At 46.7% G+C, this 15,697-nt stretch overlaps 1 protein-coding gene and 1 pseudogene across 3 annotated transcripts in view; one reads left to right on the forward strand and one right to left on the reverse strand.

Annotated features, from left to right (window-relative positions):
* LOC141415577 (uncharacterized) overlaps nucleotides 1-12,349 on the forward strand; it is a 30,642-nt gene extending 18,293 nt beyond the window's left edge. Inside the window, exons 8-18 of one of the 3 annotated variants that reach the window (XM_074052499.1) lie at nucleotides 567-611; nucleotides 1,430-1,617; nucleotides 1,885-2,120; nucleotides 5,163-5,356; nucleotides 6,793-6,983; nucleotides 7,234-7,451; nucleotides 9,751-9,944; nucleotides 10,509-10,589; nucleotides 11,418-11,611; nucleotides 11,856-12,061; nucleotides 12,198-12,349. In XM_074052499.1, coding sequence (XP_073908600.1) covers nucleotides 567-611; nucleotides 1,430-1,617; nucleotides 1,885-2,120; nucleotides 5,163-5,356; nucleotides 6,793-6,983; nucleotides 7,234-7,451; nucleotides 9,751-9,944; nucleotides 10,509-10,589; nucleotides 11,418-11,611; nucleotides 11,856-12,061; nucleotides 12,198-12,290 — 1,840 coding nt within the window. In that variant the 3' untranslated portion in view covers nucleotides 12,291-12,349. Of the gene's footprint in view, nucleotides 1-566; nucleotides 612-1,429; nucleotides 1,618-1,884; nucleotides 2,121-5,162; nucleotides 5,357-6,792; nucleotides 6,984-7,233; nucleotides 7,452-9,750; nucleotides 9,945-10,508; nucleotides 10,590-11,417; nucleotides 11,612-11,855; nucleotides 12,062-12,148 lie in introns of all 3 variants that reach the window. The other 2 variants (XM_074052500.1, XM_074052501.1) reach the window with 2 other exon arrangements.
* A 2,021-nt stretch (nucleotides 12,350-14,370) lies between these two features.
* LOC141415515 (retinoic acid receptor responder protein 1 pseudogene) lies at nucleotides 14,371-15,609 on the reverse strand (annotated as a pseudogene).
* Nucleotides 15,610-15,697: the final 88 nt, after the last annotated feature.

The raw sequence follows: 15,697 nt of genomic DNA on the forward strand, positions 1-15,697 counted from the left end.
GAGCACTACTTCAATACCCAAAGGACAAGCCAACTCCTAGCTGAGACTTGGCAATGCCCTGCCTTACTTTTGTTCTGGTTTAATTGTGGAGACTGGAGTGCTCAGTAGAACCCTGTCATAAGGACCAAGAGGAGTGAGCCCTAGAAATGCCTCTCCCAGGCCTGCTCCTGTGGAGTTCGCCACCAGGTCTGTTGATTACATTGGGTGTCCCGACCCCTCCTTGGAGAATCTCTCTGACTTGGTCCTCACTTACCATGTCCTCACCCCAACAGTCTATTTTTAAAAGGAGGTTTCCCATGTCCTGTAGCACATCAGGGACTGCTCCAGGTTCTGAGGAACCTAGACCCAGTGCGGTATCTGTACAGGAGCTAGGTGACCTCATTCATTGCACAAATATACACAAAGCACCTACTGTATGGGATTGTGTTTCCAGCCACATAGCACAATACAGTAAAAGAACAGTCAAATTGTTGATGTCCTAGGCTCCATTCCCTTGGGAAGTCACCCAGGAACACTCGGTGTCATAACAGGTACAGTAGATGTGACACTTTCATGGACTTCTCTAGGTTTGACTCCAACGAAGATGACAGGCCAGAGGAAGAACTGAAAAAGTAAGCAGATGTTGAGGCCAGTGGGTGTGTATCTGTCTAAAGAGTGGGGACATGTGTAGGCTGAGTTTGGTTAGGATTAGACACACCCTGTGATCCAAAACACTTGTGATTCCAACTGCAGGGCTCAGGTCTAGAGCTTCACCTGAATACAAGGAAGCCAAAAGAGCTGTGGGTGTCATTCTGAGCACTTGATTGCTAGATGAGCTGTTAGGACCTCAGAGCAGGACCCTGTGTTAATCCATCATCCAAAACACATCCCATCCCTGTGGTAGTTGCCCACCGTGTTGCCCCTCAGGGCCACAGAAATGGATTGATGTCCTCACTTCATAGTGGGAACTTAGCTGATACCCAGGGACCCAATGCATGCTCAGAAGCAGGCTTTGCCAATCAGGAGAAAAGTGTTATGGGCAGATAGACCACGCCCATGGTCTTCAGGGTATTGAGGCAGCTGGAACTGCAATGTGAGGGCTTCCAGAGCCGTGTGTATGCCAGGCAGGAGTACAAGCCCTAGTGTAGTTGACATGAGGAAAGAGGCCCCAGAGACACATAGAGCTGTGTGTGGAGAGTCCTTGGACAAGGAAGAAGTGCTCAAACCACTTAGCTTGGGCTCCCTCTCATAGAGGATCCCTGCAACTCCTGTTTTTTTTTTTTACCCTGACTGCCATGGCCTGGACAGACAAATATCATGGTCTAGAGTGTGCAGTACTTTGGATAAGCAGGGGTAGGCACAGGAACCATGCACCCATTAATCCACTGTGGCAGGGAAGGGAAAGGGAAGGCCAGGCCTGTGATTGAATTGCCCTTCCATCTGCTTCCAGGGTCTTGTCATCAATCTTTGGCACCTGGCTGGATTATTTCTCTCAGGATTTCCATGAACCACCACACTTCCCGTGCCTGAAGTTATTACTTAATTACCTGGGGATTTATATGCCAGGCTCAGAAGTGGAGGTCCGAACATTCCTTCTGTTGGACCACTGGGAGGACATGCAGCCCAGTGAGATGGAAGGTAAAAGTGAGGAGCCTGGGAACAGGGGACAGAGCACATGAGGAGGGATGTGTGCACACAGCCCTACCTTGTGTATATTCCTAGTCTAGCACTGGAGCAGGAGTAAGGATGAGCTTTGGACACTACAGGGATTGAACCACAGTCTGGGAGGATGTCCTGCTGTGGGTTCCAGGCTCTGACTTCTCAGGGAAGCTGAGAGATATCATCTCTGAATTTCCAAAGAATAAGGGCAAGGTGGTCATGTGGGTTTCTTATCACCTCTTGCAGATCTAGCTACAGCTCCAATTTTGGCATTACAACCAAATCCAGAGCCTGAACCAAATTCCTCAGGAGCACCAGAGGTGGAGCTGCCTCTTGTGGAGATGCCAGAATATAAGACTGGTCCATTTGGAGAGCCTTTAAGGCCTCAATTCTTGGACATGGAGCTTGACCTGATCAGGGAGAACCCTTCTATATTGGATTCCCCTCATGACCTTGTTGATCACTTCATCCTGATGGAATCTGTGAGTGGCTCTGCAGGGCAGGGTGGTGGCAGGTGTCCTTCTGACTTCCTCTGTCCAGACCTGGTATTCCATGGCTCAGAGCCATTTTTCCCCATTCAGATTCTTAGATCTACATGAACATGGCCATTTTCTTAACCAGACCTCATTTTTCCCCTTCAGTGCCTGAAATTTGGCCTTCTGCAGTAATAGAATCAGGGTGGAGAAAGGTACAGCAGAAAGGACTTCATTTGTCCATGTGCTAGAACCTCAGGCATTTAGGTGAGTGCTGAGGGGCTGACCCCACACTCTTTGAGCAGAACATGGAGGTTATACTCTGCAGGTTTGTGTTAAAAGTTAGGGTTGCTCAATTCACCAGACTAGGAGTCTATGAGCCAGACCAAGAGCTGGACACCACCCTGAGACAGGAAAAGGTGATTTAGAGTCATAGTGGGAAAACCTTGAGGTCAGAGTTTATAGGTCCAGGTGCACTGCAGGGACCCACAGTTCCTCAACAGCATCCTTGACCTTGAGCTCTCTGACACAAGGTCAGTTTAGCCTCCAGGAGGAAGAGAGTAAGGACAGTGGAATCCATATACAGGAAGTCATATCCCACACAGATGGTGTCAACTCAACATCTCTGAATCTTTGATGAAAGGAAGGGGCTGGGTAGAACAGGTCCCTCTTTGGTGACAAACCTCCTTGGATTAATAAATACCAATTACCCCTCACAGCCTGCTCAGAGAGCTGAATGCCAGAAACATACACCATAGAATCCAGGACTGCCTGGATCACAATGAGAATGGTGATGGTGTGACAGGTCAATCCCCATCTCTTCTTCTGTGGATTCTGCTTTGTCCACCTGTCTTACCGTCTTCATCTCAGTGATGAGGACTCACCCAGTGAAGGTTGATCTCTCTAGGGGCATCAAAGCTCTCTGAGATTTGAGTTGAAAATTTTGGGAAATCTTTCATTTCTAGGAAAGGGCCAAATGTGGGCATTTCATTGACTACAGAAATTCTCAATACAATCCTATCTGCTGAAGAGCTGACAGTTGGTCAGAGTGAGAAGCAGGTATGAGCGTGTCATGACTGGCAAGACTTGGACTAGGGACATTCTGTGGATACCTGCTTACACAGACCGATTTTTCTCTCCCAGTGGAAGGATAATCATTCTGTATCCTTAGGGACTAACTCAGTAGATTCTCCTCTGTCAGGCTCACCTGGTATCATAACATAAGTCATCCTACCCAAATTTACCTTTGGGTAAATTCCAGCAGACTGATGCTATCACAGAGGACAGGGTCCTGACTTTGGAATCCAGGGTCAGATGCTCATTCCTTCACTGGCCTGTCACCTCCTCTGAGAGGATATGAGGAAGTAGAGGCAGCATGGTTCTCCCACAGAGGGAAAACAGACATGCAATCAGAGCACTGCCTGGTCCCAATTCTCACTCCAGGCCTTTCTGCAATTGCCTGCAGTTCTTTCGCTGTGAGCAGGACACTCCTTCACCTGTACAAAAGTGCACCCTCCATTGTTGGCTCTGGGTATTGATTATTTGGAATGGATATGAAAAGAGGGCCCTGTTTTGTGGAGTTAGCCATTTTGAGTGACTTGATACTCTCTGAGGTGTCCCTGAACAAGGGAGAGATTTGTCAGAGTGTCATTGCCCTAGCAGTGAATCTAGCACAAGGAGGATGATAGAAAGGGCACTTTGTGCTATCTAACTCCGACAATGCAGGTTCAGTGCTGGTCCTGAACAACACTCCTGGAGGACCTTGTCCAATCTCAGGACCTGCTCTGACCATCAGTGAAGTTCTCAGGCCTCCCCAATCCTTGAAGGTCTTCAAGTAACAGGCACGGAGTCCATCTCAAACACCTGCATCCATAGCCAGCGATATGAATGTTTGTGTGAATGTTCATGTTCAGTTGAGGTGTTTTGACATTATATACATATATATTATAATATGTATAAATACACAGAGATAGATAGATAGATTGATAGACTGATACATGTACTTATCATTTTATCTCAATTCCATTGTGGAACTTAGGCTTGGTTTGAGTCCTGTGTCATTTTTGTAGTTGAATGAATGACACATTCTGGGTGTGTGGTCCTGGCTGTCCTTGAAAACAACATTCACTTCTATTAGCCTCCAAAGCATGGAAATTACAGGTGGGCATCAGCACAACCCAGTCTGCGTTATATTCTTTGTTTTTCAACTTACTTCTATTGTTCCTTCTCTGTGATTGTGCATTAGCTTCCTGTTCCACTTGTCCCTAAGAGTCACAGGGAATACAGTCACCCTGGAATGTATAAAAGCAAGGACTTTCTTGGTAGCTGACACCAGGATTATCCACAGCAAGCACATGGGGACAGTGCCAAGGACAGTAAATATGCAATACCTGGCCATAGAGAGGCACCTGCTTAAATGAGGGTCCAGGTGTAAACCGAGCTCTTTCCCCTCAAAATTGCAAAATGGGCTGACTAGATCTGCTCATGGCGGACATGGTGTAGTGTGTGGGTGTTACCGTGTGGACAGGGTAGGCAGGTGCAGCAGTATACTGGTAGATCTTGGGGCTATTTGGTCTAAGGACAGACACTCAGTAGAGTAAAACTTCAGAGAATAAACCTCTTACACCACTCAGGACTAGTCACATTGTAGAACACAGGGGACAAGGCATCTACATTCCAGAGTAACTCAGCAAACTCATTGCTCTAGAGAACCTCCAGGGAGAAGGGGATACAATTGGTGTCTCCTAATTTGTACATACTCTGTACCCAGGAGCACCCAAAAGGAGGCCTAATCCCAGTGTTGAGACTCTCGTTCTCCCCAAGCCCATGATGCCTCTTGATTTTTGCAGGTGCCACCAAAGGTGACACAGGGATGGCCAGAAGAGCTGGCAAGGGACATCTAGTAGAATCTGATCCCCCACCTAAAGCAACAGATCCCTATCAGTGTGTGTGTGTTTGTGGAAAATCTTTGAGTATTTTCTCAGTGCACTCTCCTTTTGCTGTTTGATACTGCTTTTGTGTTTGAATTTATTGTCATTTGTCCCCACCTAGATTGAAACTCCACCAGTGTCTCTCCAAGAAGAGTCCTGCCATAATGAAATTCCTGAGGCACACAACCTGGGGAATTTCACAGACCAGATTTGGACTGCCCTGCTCTGTGGAAACACCGTTTTTGTTTACCACATCCAGGGGAATTATGGATGTTTTACTACCACTGAGCATGTGCTGGATATTCTTTATACATGGTGAGCAATACTTCAACACCCAGAGGAATCCCAAACTCCTGGGTGTGACTTGCCCAGCTACCATGCTGCTCTTTTCCCCATTTGATTGTGGAGACTGGTGGGTTCAGAAGAACCCTCTTAGGAGGTGTTTCCAGGATCCAGAGATATGTGCCACAGAAGCTCTTGTGTTGGGTCTGATGTTGTGTATTCAGCTAACAAGGACTTTGGCTCTTCTGTGTGCCCAGAGTTTCTCCAGGAGAATCATTCTACCTTGGTCTTCACTTACCCTTGGCCCTGGCAAAGCACCTCCCCATTTTTAAAGGAAGTTCTCTATTCTGTGGAGCAAACACTGTCATATCACAGTCCAGGGAGCTCTTGGGGATGCAGGAAAACAGGCCCAGCAAACTAGCTGGGAAAGACCCAGGTGGCTTCGTTCATTTCTGAAATACAACATGAGGCTTTGCTGTGTTTGGGCAGGATTCCAGGCACATAGCGTATTTTAGTAAGAGAGCAGGCAAGTCAAGGATTTCCTGGGCTCCATTCTTGTGGGAAGTTACCAGGTAACACTAGGTGTCACGGTAGATGTGACAGCTGCATTGACTCCACAAGGTATGACTCCAATGAGGAAAAAAGACCAGAGGACAAACTGAAAAAGTGACCAGCTATTGGGTAAAGAGGATGTGTACCAGTCTCCATAGGGACATTTAGGGGCTGCATTTGGGTAGCACTAGGCACACTCTGGGTGCCCAAACTCTCCTGATTCCAAATAGAAGTCTGAGGTTGGGGGGCACCTGAGTTGAAAAGACTCCACGACAGCTGTGGTTGTGTCCTGAGCACCTGAGTGTGGAGTGGCTGCTTGGGCCTCAGCGAAAGGCACCTTTGAGAGTCCATCATACACAATACAGCCTATCCTCCTGGGGCTTGCCTACCCTGTTGCCCATCAGGCCCCAGAGAATCTGTGAGGGTGGCCTCATCACTAGTGGAGAGTCAGCTGTTCCCCAGCTGCACTGTAAGTGCTCTGAGGGAAACTTGCACAGCAATGGAATAGTGTTCTCTCAGACAGCTGACACGCATTGCTTATGGCGATGAACCAGCTGGAACCACAAAGTGAGAGAAATTAGCCCCATAGAGAAGCCAAGGAAGAGGACATGCCCTAGTGGAGTTGACATCCCAGAGGCAAGGGGGGCCAAGGCACACACACAGCAGTATGTGGAGAATCCCTGATCAGGGAAGATGATTCAAGCCATTTAGCTTCTACCCCCCGCCCCATGCAGGCTTTCTGCCCCTGTGTCTTTCCTGCCACTGCTTGGACAGACAAAACATTTGGTCTGCTTTTTCTTGTCCTTTGGATAAGATGGTAGCAGGCACAGGATCCTAGCACTCCCAAGTCTGGTGGAAAAGGACAAAGAAAGTCAAGGTGAGTTCTGTCATTCTTCTGCCCTACTCTCTGCATCCAGGGATATCAGCTCCATCCTTGGCAGATGGCTCTACCAGTACTGGGAGAATTTTGACAATTCTGCCGAGTTTCCCTGCCTCACACTGACAACATACATGCAGTTACAAATGTCTGGAATACAGGAGGAGTGCGAGGCCCAACTTTTCCTGGTTCACTGGGAGTACCGGGTGCCCAGTGGGGCCATATATGAAGGTGAGGAGCGTGGCATGCATCGTTAGCACATGAGGAGTGGTCTATGTAGGCCCCACCTTGTGGACCTTCTATTTCTGGAGTTGGGCAAAGTGGAATGAGGGACCCACACCCCGCAGCACTGGGACCACAGTCTAGGAAGGTTTCCTGTTGTGGGGCCAGGGCTCTGGCTCCTCTGGCAGCCTGGGGTTATCTCTGATGTTCAAAAACATCAGGCCAAGGTGGTCATCTGGAGATTTGTCTCTTTCTGCAGCTACATTAACAGGTCTGGTGATGGTTCCCCAACCAAATGCAGAGCCTGAGCCACCTCCTTCAGAGGCCCAAGGATTTGAGCCAAATCCTATGCCAGGACCAACAAATTCTCCTGGGCCTATGGCTGAAGACATGGATGTGGAGTGGATCAATGAGGACACTAAGTTCATTGCCATGCCTCAAGACCTGGTGCAAGAGCACTTCCTGGTAGTGGATGATGTGAGTGGTGGTGCCGGGAGGAGTGTTCACAGGTGTCTTTCAGACCTCCTCTGTCCAGACCTGGCATTCCCTGGTCATTTTAATAACCAGGATCACTATGGAAAGAGCTGATCTTTAACCAAAGACCTGAGTTCTCCATTTGAACAGTGGAGATAGGCCACCACAACTGGCTGTATGCTCTCGGAGATTGCACAGAGGGGCAGCCAAGCATACATTTGTCTTCTGTGCCAGGACCTCAGGACTTTGGGTTAGGTCTGAATTGACTGACCCCCACTCAGTGTGTTAAGTAGATAGGAGGTTAAAGTCTAGGGGTTTGTGTGAAAGGGTAAAGCACGGTGCTGGGTTCTCCAGGCCCAGGCAGCTTTGAGCATGGACACAAGGTGGACAGCACACTGAGACAGGAAAGAAGAAGTAGGACTCATAATGGAAAAATCTTGGGGGTCAGAAATTACACCCCAAGGTGCTTGATGTGTCACTAGAGATACCCACAGCTTCTAAAGAGCTTCTTTGACCTTAAGCCCTGTTTGGCACCAAGTCACTTTAGTGAATAGAGGGAGGACAGCCACGGTAATGGAACCTGAATCCATGTAGCCATATCCCACACACATACTGTCAACTCAGTTTCTCTGCATCATGCATGGATGGGAGGGGCTGGGCAAAGGCAGGGGCACACCTTGGTGGTGAACTCCACAGAGTAGTAAAAATCAGTGGCTCCTAACAGCCTTCTCAGAAGAAGCTGAGATCTGAATGTCAGACAAGGCACATACACCATTGAATCCAGTACTGAGTGGATCACAATCATCATGGTGTGAAAAGTCAATCTCTCTTCTGTGGCTTCTGCTTTGTCCTCCTGTCTCACCCTCTTACACCTCAGTGATGAGGACCCCATGCATTTCATCCCGCTGTGTCGTTCAGGGAGCAGGACACTCATTCCCCTGTACAAAAGTCCACCCTCCATTATGTGGTTGTGGGTATAGCTTAGTTGGCATGGATATGAAAAGCGGGCCCTGATTTGTGGAGTTAATCCATCCTGAGTGACTTGATACTCTGAGGAATCCTTTAATAAGGGAGAGATTTGTCAGAATACAAGTGCCCACCCATGAATCTGGTACCAGGAGGATGATAGAAATGGTACTGTGCTACCAAATTCCCCACAATGCAGACTCAGCCCTGGTCCTAACCAACACCCCTGCTACACCCATACACACACACACTCACACAGGCACACATATATACACATGCACTTGTCATTTTTTCTCAATTCCATTGTGGAACTCGGGCTTGGTTTGAATCCTGTGTCATTTTTATAGTTGAATGAATGACACATTCTGGGTGTGTGGCCCTGGCTGTCCTGGAAGACAACATTCAGTTCCGTTAGCCTCCAACGTATGGAAATTACAGGAGGGCATCACCACAACTTGGCCTGCATTATATTCTTTGTCTTTCAACTTACTCCAATTGTTCCTTCTCTGTGATGGTGCATTAGCTACCTGCTCCACATATCTCTAAGAGTCACAGTAAATACAGCCACGCTGGGATATGTAGAAGCAAGGACTTTCTAGGCATCCAACACCACCATCATCTACAGTTAGCACATGGGGACAGTGCCAAGGACAGGAAATATACAATACCTGGCCATAGTCACACACCTGCTTAAATGAGGGTCCAGGTGTAAACGCAGCTCTGTCTCCTCAGAGTAGGAAAATGGGCTGTCCAGATCTGCCTGGGGCTGATGTGGTGTAGCATGTGGTTGTGACTGTGTCTGGTTTTCCACATGAACTGGGCACCCCGGGGGGTCAGCATATCAGTACACCTTGGGGAGGTTTTGTGTGAGGGCAGTGAGTAGGTAGAGTATAACCAGAGAATAAGCCTCTTATAGCACTGCGGACCAATAACTTTGTAGATCCAGGGGACCAGGCACCTACATTCCAGAGCAACCTCAGCAAACCCACTGATCTGGAGAATCTTCAGGGAGCAGAGTGTTCTCTTGGTGTCTCCCAACTTCCACAGTCTCATTCCCCATGACCTCCCCAAGTGATGCCTAGTACAAATTGGCAGATGTTGGGTCACTACAGTCCCATGAAGCCAGGTGATCACCAAGGTGACACAGTGATTACCAGAATAGGTGTCAAGGACCCTTCAGACCATACTGAACCTTGTTTAAAGCAAGAGATCCCTACCAATTTGTGTGTGTGAGTGTGTGTCTATATAATATGTTTGGGACATTTTTCTCTACACTCTGAAGGCAAATAGCGTTTCTTGTTTGATATTTGAATATCACCTCATTATACCCATCCAGATTGAAAATGCACCCATGTCCATACAAGAGGATTCCTGGAGCAATGGAATACACACGGTTGGCTCCCTGGAGAATTTATTGGAGCAACTTTGGATTGCCATGTTCCTTGGGGACATCATATTTTTCAACCACTTCCTTGGCGTCTATGGCCAGTTCACTACTGCAGAGCATGTTCTCCATGTTCTCTTCACATGGTGAGCACTGTTTCCTTACCCACTGGAGTCCCTCACTCCTGGCTGTGATTTGGCCATGCAGTGTCCTGCTCTTGTCCCAGGTTGATTGTAGACACTAGTGTGCCCAATAGAACACCCTCATGAGGTGTTTCCATTGCCTACAGGGATGAGCCATAGAAGCACTTGTCTTGAGCCTGATGTTGTGTAGGCAGCTAGCCAGGGCTGTGGCTGCTCTGTGCATCCCCAGTCCTCCTGGGAGAATCATGCTACCTTGGACCTCACTCACTCTTGGCCTCAGCAATCAGTCTTCCCAGTTTTCAAAGAAAATCCCCAGTCTACGGAGTACTATCTGACCTGTCTTAAGCAGATTGGTAGCTCTCAGGTTCTGAGGAACACAGGCCAAGGAAGTTATCTGGGAATGAGCCAGGTGGTTTCATTCCTTGTGCAATGTAACATGAGGCACCTGGTATGTGTTGGCAAGTTTCCAGGAATGTAGTATATATTAGTCAAAAAGCAGGCAGATCCCTGACGTCCTGAGCTCCATTCCTTTGGAAAATTACTCAGTAATGCTATGTTTCATTGTAGGTTCAGTAGTGTTGACAGCTTCTCTGAGTCTGCATGGTGTGATTCCCATGAGGCTGATAGACCAGAGAACAAGCTGAAAAAGTAAGCTGCTGTTGGGTAAAGAGGGTGGGCACCTGTGCCAAGACTGTGTACTTTTAGGGGATGCTTTGGGTAGGACAAGGCACACACTGGGCCCCAAAACTCTTGTGATTCTGACTAGAGGGCTGCAGTCTAGATTTTCACCTGAATTAAAAGAAATCCTAGAGGACTGTAGGTGGGACCCCTCCCTGTGCACCTGAGAGGGAGAGGTGTTTCTAAGGCCTCAGTGAAGTCCCCTTTAAGAATTCATCATCTACTTCATAGCCTATCCCTGAGGGGCTTGCCCACCATGTTGTGCCCATCAGGCTTTCCAGAGAATCTGCGAGGATTGTCTGGAGAGATTCTCTAGTGGAGAGTCTAGTGGATTTTCTATTGGAGAGGCACCAGTACTGAGATTCCTGGAGTGCTCACAGTCAGCATGTCAATTGAATAGTGTAATTGGCAGACAGCCAACACATATTGCTTAGGGAAATGACACAGCTAGAACCACAATATATGAGGGACACCAGGGCCCTGTGGAAGCCAAGCAGGTGAACATGCCTTAGTGGATTTGACATCACAGAGACACACAGAGCAGCATATAGAGATTCCCTGAACAGGGGAGATATGCTCAGACCATTTAGCCTTGGCACTGTCCCATGGTGGCTCCCAGCATCTCCCTATTCTTTTCCTTCCCTGCCACTTCCTGTATAGACAAAGGTTTGGTCTGGTTGTTCTGTCCTCTGTATAGACAGGGATGGGCACAGGATGCCAGGTCCAACAAATTCACTCTGGCAGTGCAGGGAAAGGAAGACCAGTTTCTGATTCTGTTGCCCTTCTATGTGCTTCCAGGGCACTCACCTACATCCTTCACACGTGGCTTAACATGTACTGGGAGGATTTCTATGAACCTAGTGAGTTTCCCTGCCTCAAATTGATGGTAGCGTACTTGAACCTCCATATGCCTGGTTCAGAGGAGATGCACCTGGCCCAACATCTCTTGTTTCAGTGGGAGTTTCTGGAGCCCAGTGAAACAGCCTATGAAGGTGAGGAGCCTGGGTTTGCATGCTGGGCACATGAGGAGTGGTCTGTGCAGGGCCCCACCGTGTGGACCTTCCATTTTATGAGGTGGGCAAGGAGGAATGAGGAGCCTGTGACTCCACAGCACTTGGACCACAGTCTAGGCTGTGTTCTTCTCTGCAGTCAGGGCTCTGGCTTCTCTGGCAGATTTCTGATTTTTGAAAGCATGAGGACAAGGCGTTCATATGAGGATCTTGTCTCCTTCTGCAGGGCTTTTAACTGCTCAATTGCTGACGCTTCAACCCAATGCAGAGCCTGATCCATCTCCCTCAGAGGCCCAAAGATTTGAACCAAATCCTATGCCAGGACCAACAGTAAGTTCTCCCAGCCCTATACCTGAGGACATGGAGCTGGAGATGATCAGTGATGACACTCAGCTCCTTACCATATCTGAGGACCATGAAGAGCACTTCATGGTAATGAGTGGTGGGAGTGGCTGTGCAGGCCAGGATGGTGTCGGTTCTCACCTGTTCTGTTCAAATGTGGCTTTCTTTGGTTCACAGGCATTTTTCCCATCAGAGGATCCTTCCTGCCCTGGCCTTATTTCCACAGGCATTTTTCCCATCAGAGGATCCTTCCTGCCCTGGCCTTATTTCCAAAGAGGATGAGCCAATGGAAGAGGAGCTTTACTTCCTTTTTTCTTAGTTTGTTTTATTTGTTCTTTTTGTGATATAAAAATGAGTCTATGAAAATTACTGTTCATATGATATTTACATTATTTACATATTGATTATTTACGTTATTGTAACTAATTGACAACATTATTTGACATAAATAAACATAATTTTCTTTACTCTTTGACATTAGATGCCAAACTTCGTGGCATTTCCTTCAGACCTAGTAGCATAGCACTTCATGCTGACAGATGCTGTGAATGGGTCTGCAGGGGAGGGTGGTAGCAAGTGTCCTTTAGGCTGGTTCTGCACACACCTGGCATCTCCTGGCTAAAAGCCATTTTCCCCTTCAATTCAACCTGAAGAGGGCCATTTTCTTAATGCAAAACTTCAGGTCAACCTTTGGACTGTAGATGTGTGCTCCCTCCAGTTACTGTGCAGAGTCAGGGATGGGGTAGAGGTGCATCTATGCATATATTTACCTCCTATGCTATGACCTCAGGCATTTGATTGAGGCTGGAGATGGCTGACCCATCCCTTTTGTGAGTATAACATGGTATTTAGAGTGCAGGGCTTTGTGTGAAAGAGATGGATGCTGTGTTCACCAGGTCCAGGAGTGTGTGAGCATGAGTGACAAATGGACTGCTCCCTGAGAGAGGAAAGGACTTTTGAGTCATACTGGGATGACCTTGATGTCAGAGTTTATAAACCAATGGGTTGCATTTGTCATTTGTGGGAGTCACAGTTCCTGGACAGCAACCTGTTTGGCTATTAATATCCCTAAGACTAATCCCTAAGTCTATTCCAATGAAACTTTAGAATCTAATTTGGTAATACCATTTGGATATAGGAAAATAGTATGGAAACTATAATGCTCAGAACTTCTTTGAATTATACACCGACAAACACAAAGACACAGATATTTTAATTTTAGTACCAAATTTATCCCTTTTATCCCTCAGTTAAGAGTAAATCCAAATTTAAAAACCCCTTTCTCCTCTTAGGAGGGTGGCATTTTTAGTGATTTTGATCTCAAAACACACAAATAAAGGAGACTCACAAACCCAATTTTCTTATAGCTCTTACAGTGAGGAGAAGATCTCTAGAAAGAATGTATCTCTATATAAAAGTCACAAAAGTTGTTAAATCATTGAATGAAATTTCCAGTGGTGGAATATATATATATATAAATCACAACACAAGGAACTAGCAGCAAAAATCAGGACTCTAGCTAAAAATATACAAAATCAAATCTGTGCTTCATTACAAATGATCAGGATTTCGATACAAAAGGCCAGAAATTATTCTTCCCTTTAAGTCCTGAGATATCTGTCAGGGAACGAACAAAAGAGACTGTGTTTTTATTTGGCTTGAGTAAAGGGGAGTTTTAAAATGAAGTGCAATCTTAAGTCATGGTATAAAATATAAATTGGAGAATGCAAAAGTTAATTTTATTCCGACTATTGCAATAGTGAGAACTTTCATTTCTGCAGGAAAACACAAAAGTTTTACAGAGGCATCAAACAAGGGAGTCAAGTGGAAGGGTTGATGGACTTTAAGTTGTGAAGAAGAAGGACTTCTTGCAGTTAGCTGTTTCAAAAGATAAAGTATGCAGTGAGAAATTTCTTAGTCATAACTGCTTTCCAGGGCCACAGGATAAAAGGAATCCAATATTATCAAGAATATGCATGGGTTTTTCAAATCTGGTCTTTGACAAGGAAATTCAAGGCATTGATGAAGATGGACTTAAAACTCTTTTTAGCTTGAGTAAACATTGGATAAATTTCTTTCTAACCATAGCTCTGACCTCCCTTTCCTATGAGCCCTTTATGAAACCTGTGACTGCAAGTTCTCTTCTGTGCTCTTTTGAAATGTCTATCCATCTGCTTCAAGTCATGTTTTTTTATTTAGAAACATAAATATTTAAGTCAAAATCAATTTTAAAAGGAGTACTTGCCTGAAATTATAAAATACACTAAAATTTCATAACAGTTTATATTTGCTTGCATTGAAATACATTTGTTGACATATTGGTAGGAGCAATTTAGCAACATAAAATAGCTGTAGTATGTTCAAAATATTAAGAAACAAATTCAGAGACGAAACCACCTTTGAAAGATAATTACGGATCCATTGGCAGCATATACTAATGGACTAGATTTTTACTTCTAGGACTAAAACCTCAAGGAATGTGCTGATACTGATTAGCTCTGAGCAGAGGTCAGAATGCGCACACTTCCAGAGTCAAAACTCAAGTAGACCAACTGAACACCAACCCTTTCTTTTAACTGTTGAAATGTTTACTCATGACCATGGGCTTTCTTAAGTTACTGGAATGCTAGACCTTAGCTCTTGTGCTGGAGTAATGATTTAGGCTAGGAGAGTCATTTTGTCTAGAGTGTGGTATAACCAGATTTTTTTTTTTGGTGGTGGTGGTGGTGATACTGGGGTTTGAACTCAGGGCCTCATGCTTTCTAGGCAAGTGCTCTGCCACTTGAGTGTACCCTCAGCCCACATTGTTTTTTATTTTTAGAAATCACTAAACTCCGCTGGTGCCATGGCAGATCCTTCCTCAGTTCCAGAGGCTTCTTCTGGAGTCTGCAGTTCTTGACAGTGGTACTTCACTTTCAGTGGTTTGCCAGGGTACCACACCAAGTGAATACGACAGGGAACAATTTCCTGTGTTGAGAATTCATGAAGCAGAACAGTATAATCAAAATCAATTGCACCAACACTAGTTTTCCACTGCTTCACACTACTGAGCTGGGCCAAGTAGTAGTGTAACAACTGGGTGGTCTTTCCCCACATCACCTAAGAGATGCCAAGAAAAGCCAAGTCCCAGATGGGTCTCAGTGAGGGATCGATATGTCCATGACTCTCAGGTATGCTGCCGATGCCTTAAGTTGCTTCATCTGTTTGTAAAGCAGGTAATCCTCCTGTTGCCGTTTCTGTTTCTCAATGAGCCTTGTGCAGGTTACACTGATGGCTGGTTTGGGCTTCTTCTTGAAAAACACCCGAGCAGAGCATTTCCCCAAACGATCCTCACCTTCCTCTGGGTTGTAGCGCTCTGTGCTAAACACCAGGTCAACTTTACAGCCCTTTTTTGGATCCACCCACGCGCGGCCCTCCTGCACAGTGGCCAGCACTCGCAGGGCGCTGGGCGAGCCGGCGCGGACGTGGAAGAAGTGCAGAGCGGCGCGTGCCGCGTGCTGCGGGATCCCAGCCCCTTCCGCGCGCGCTGCCTGCACGGCCAGCAGCAGCGCGAGCCGCTGGTCGCCGGCCGGGGCGCAGGCGGCGGTTGCCGGCGGGTCAGAGCCGGGGTCGCCGCTGGGCCGCCTGCTTAAAGTCATCTTGACAGTTGTAGGATGCAGGGAGTTTTCTTGTGGAACTGTGTACCAGCTCTTTGAAAAGTTAACAAGTCTCTTACTCTCTGTGGGA

Source organism: Castor canadensis, chromosome 13, assembly GCF_047511655.1.
Source record: "Castor canadensis chromosome 13, mCasCan1.hap1v2, whole genome shotgun sequence".
NCBI lineage: Eukaryota > Metazoa > Chordata > Mammalia > Rodentia > Castoridae > Castor > Castor canadensis.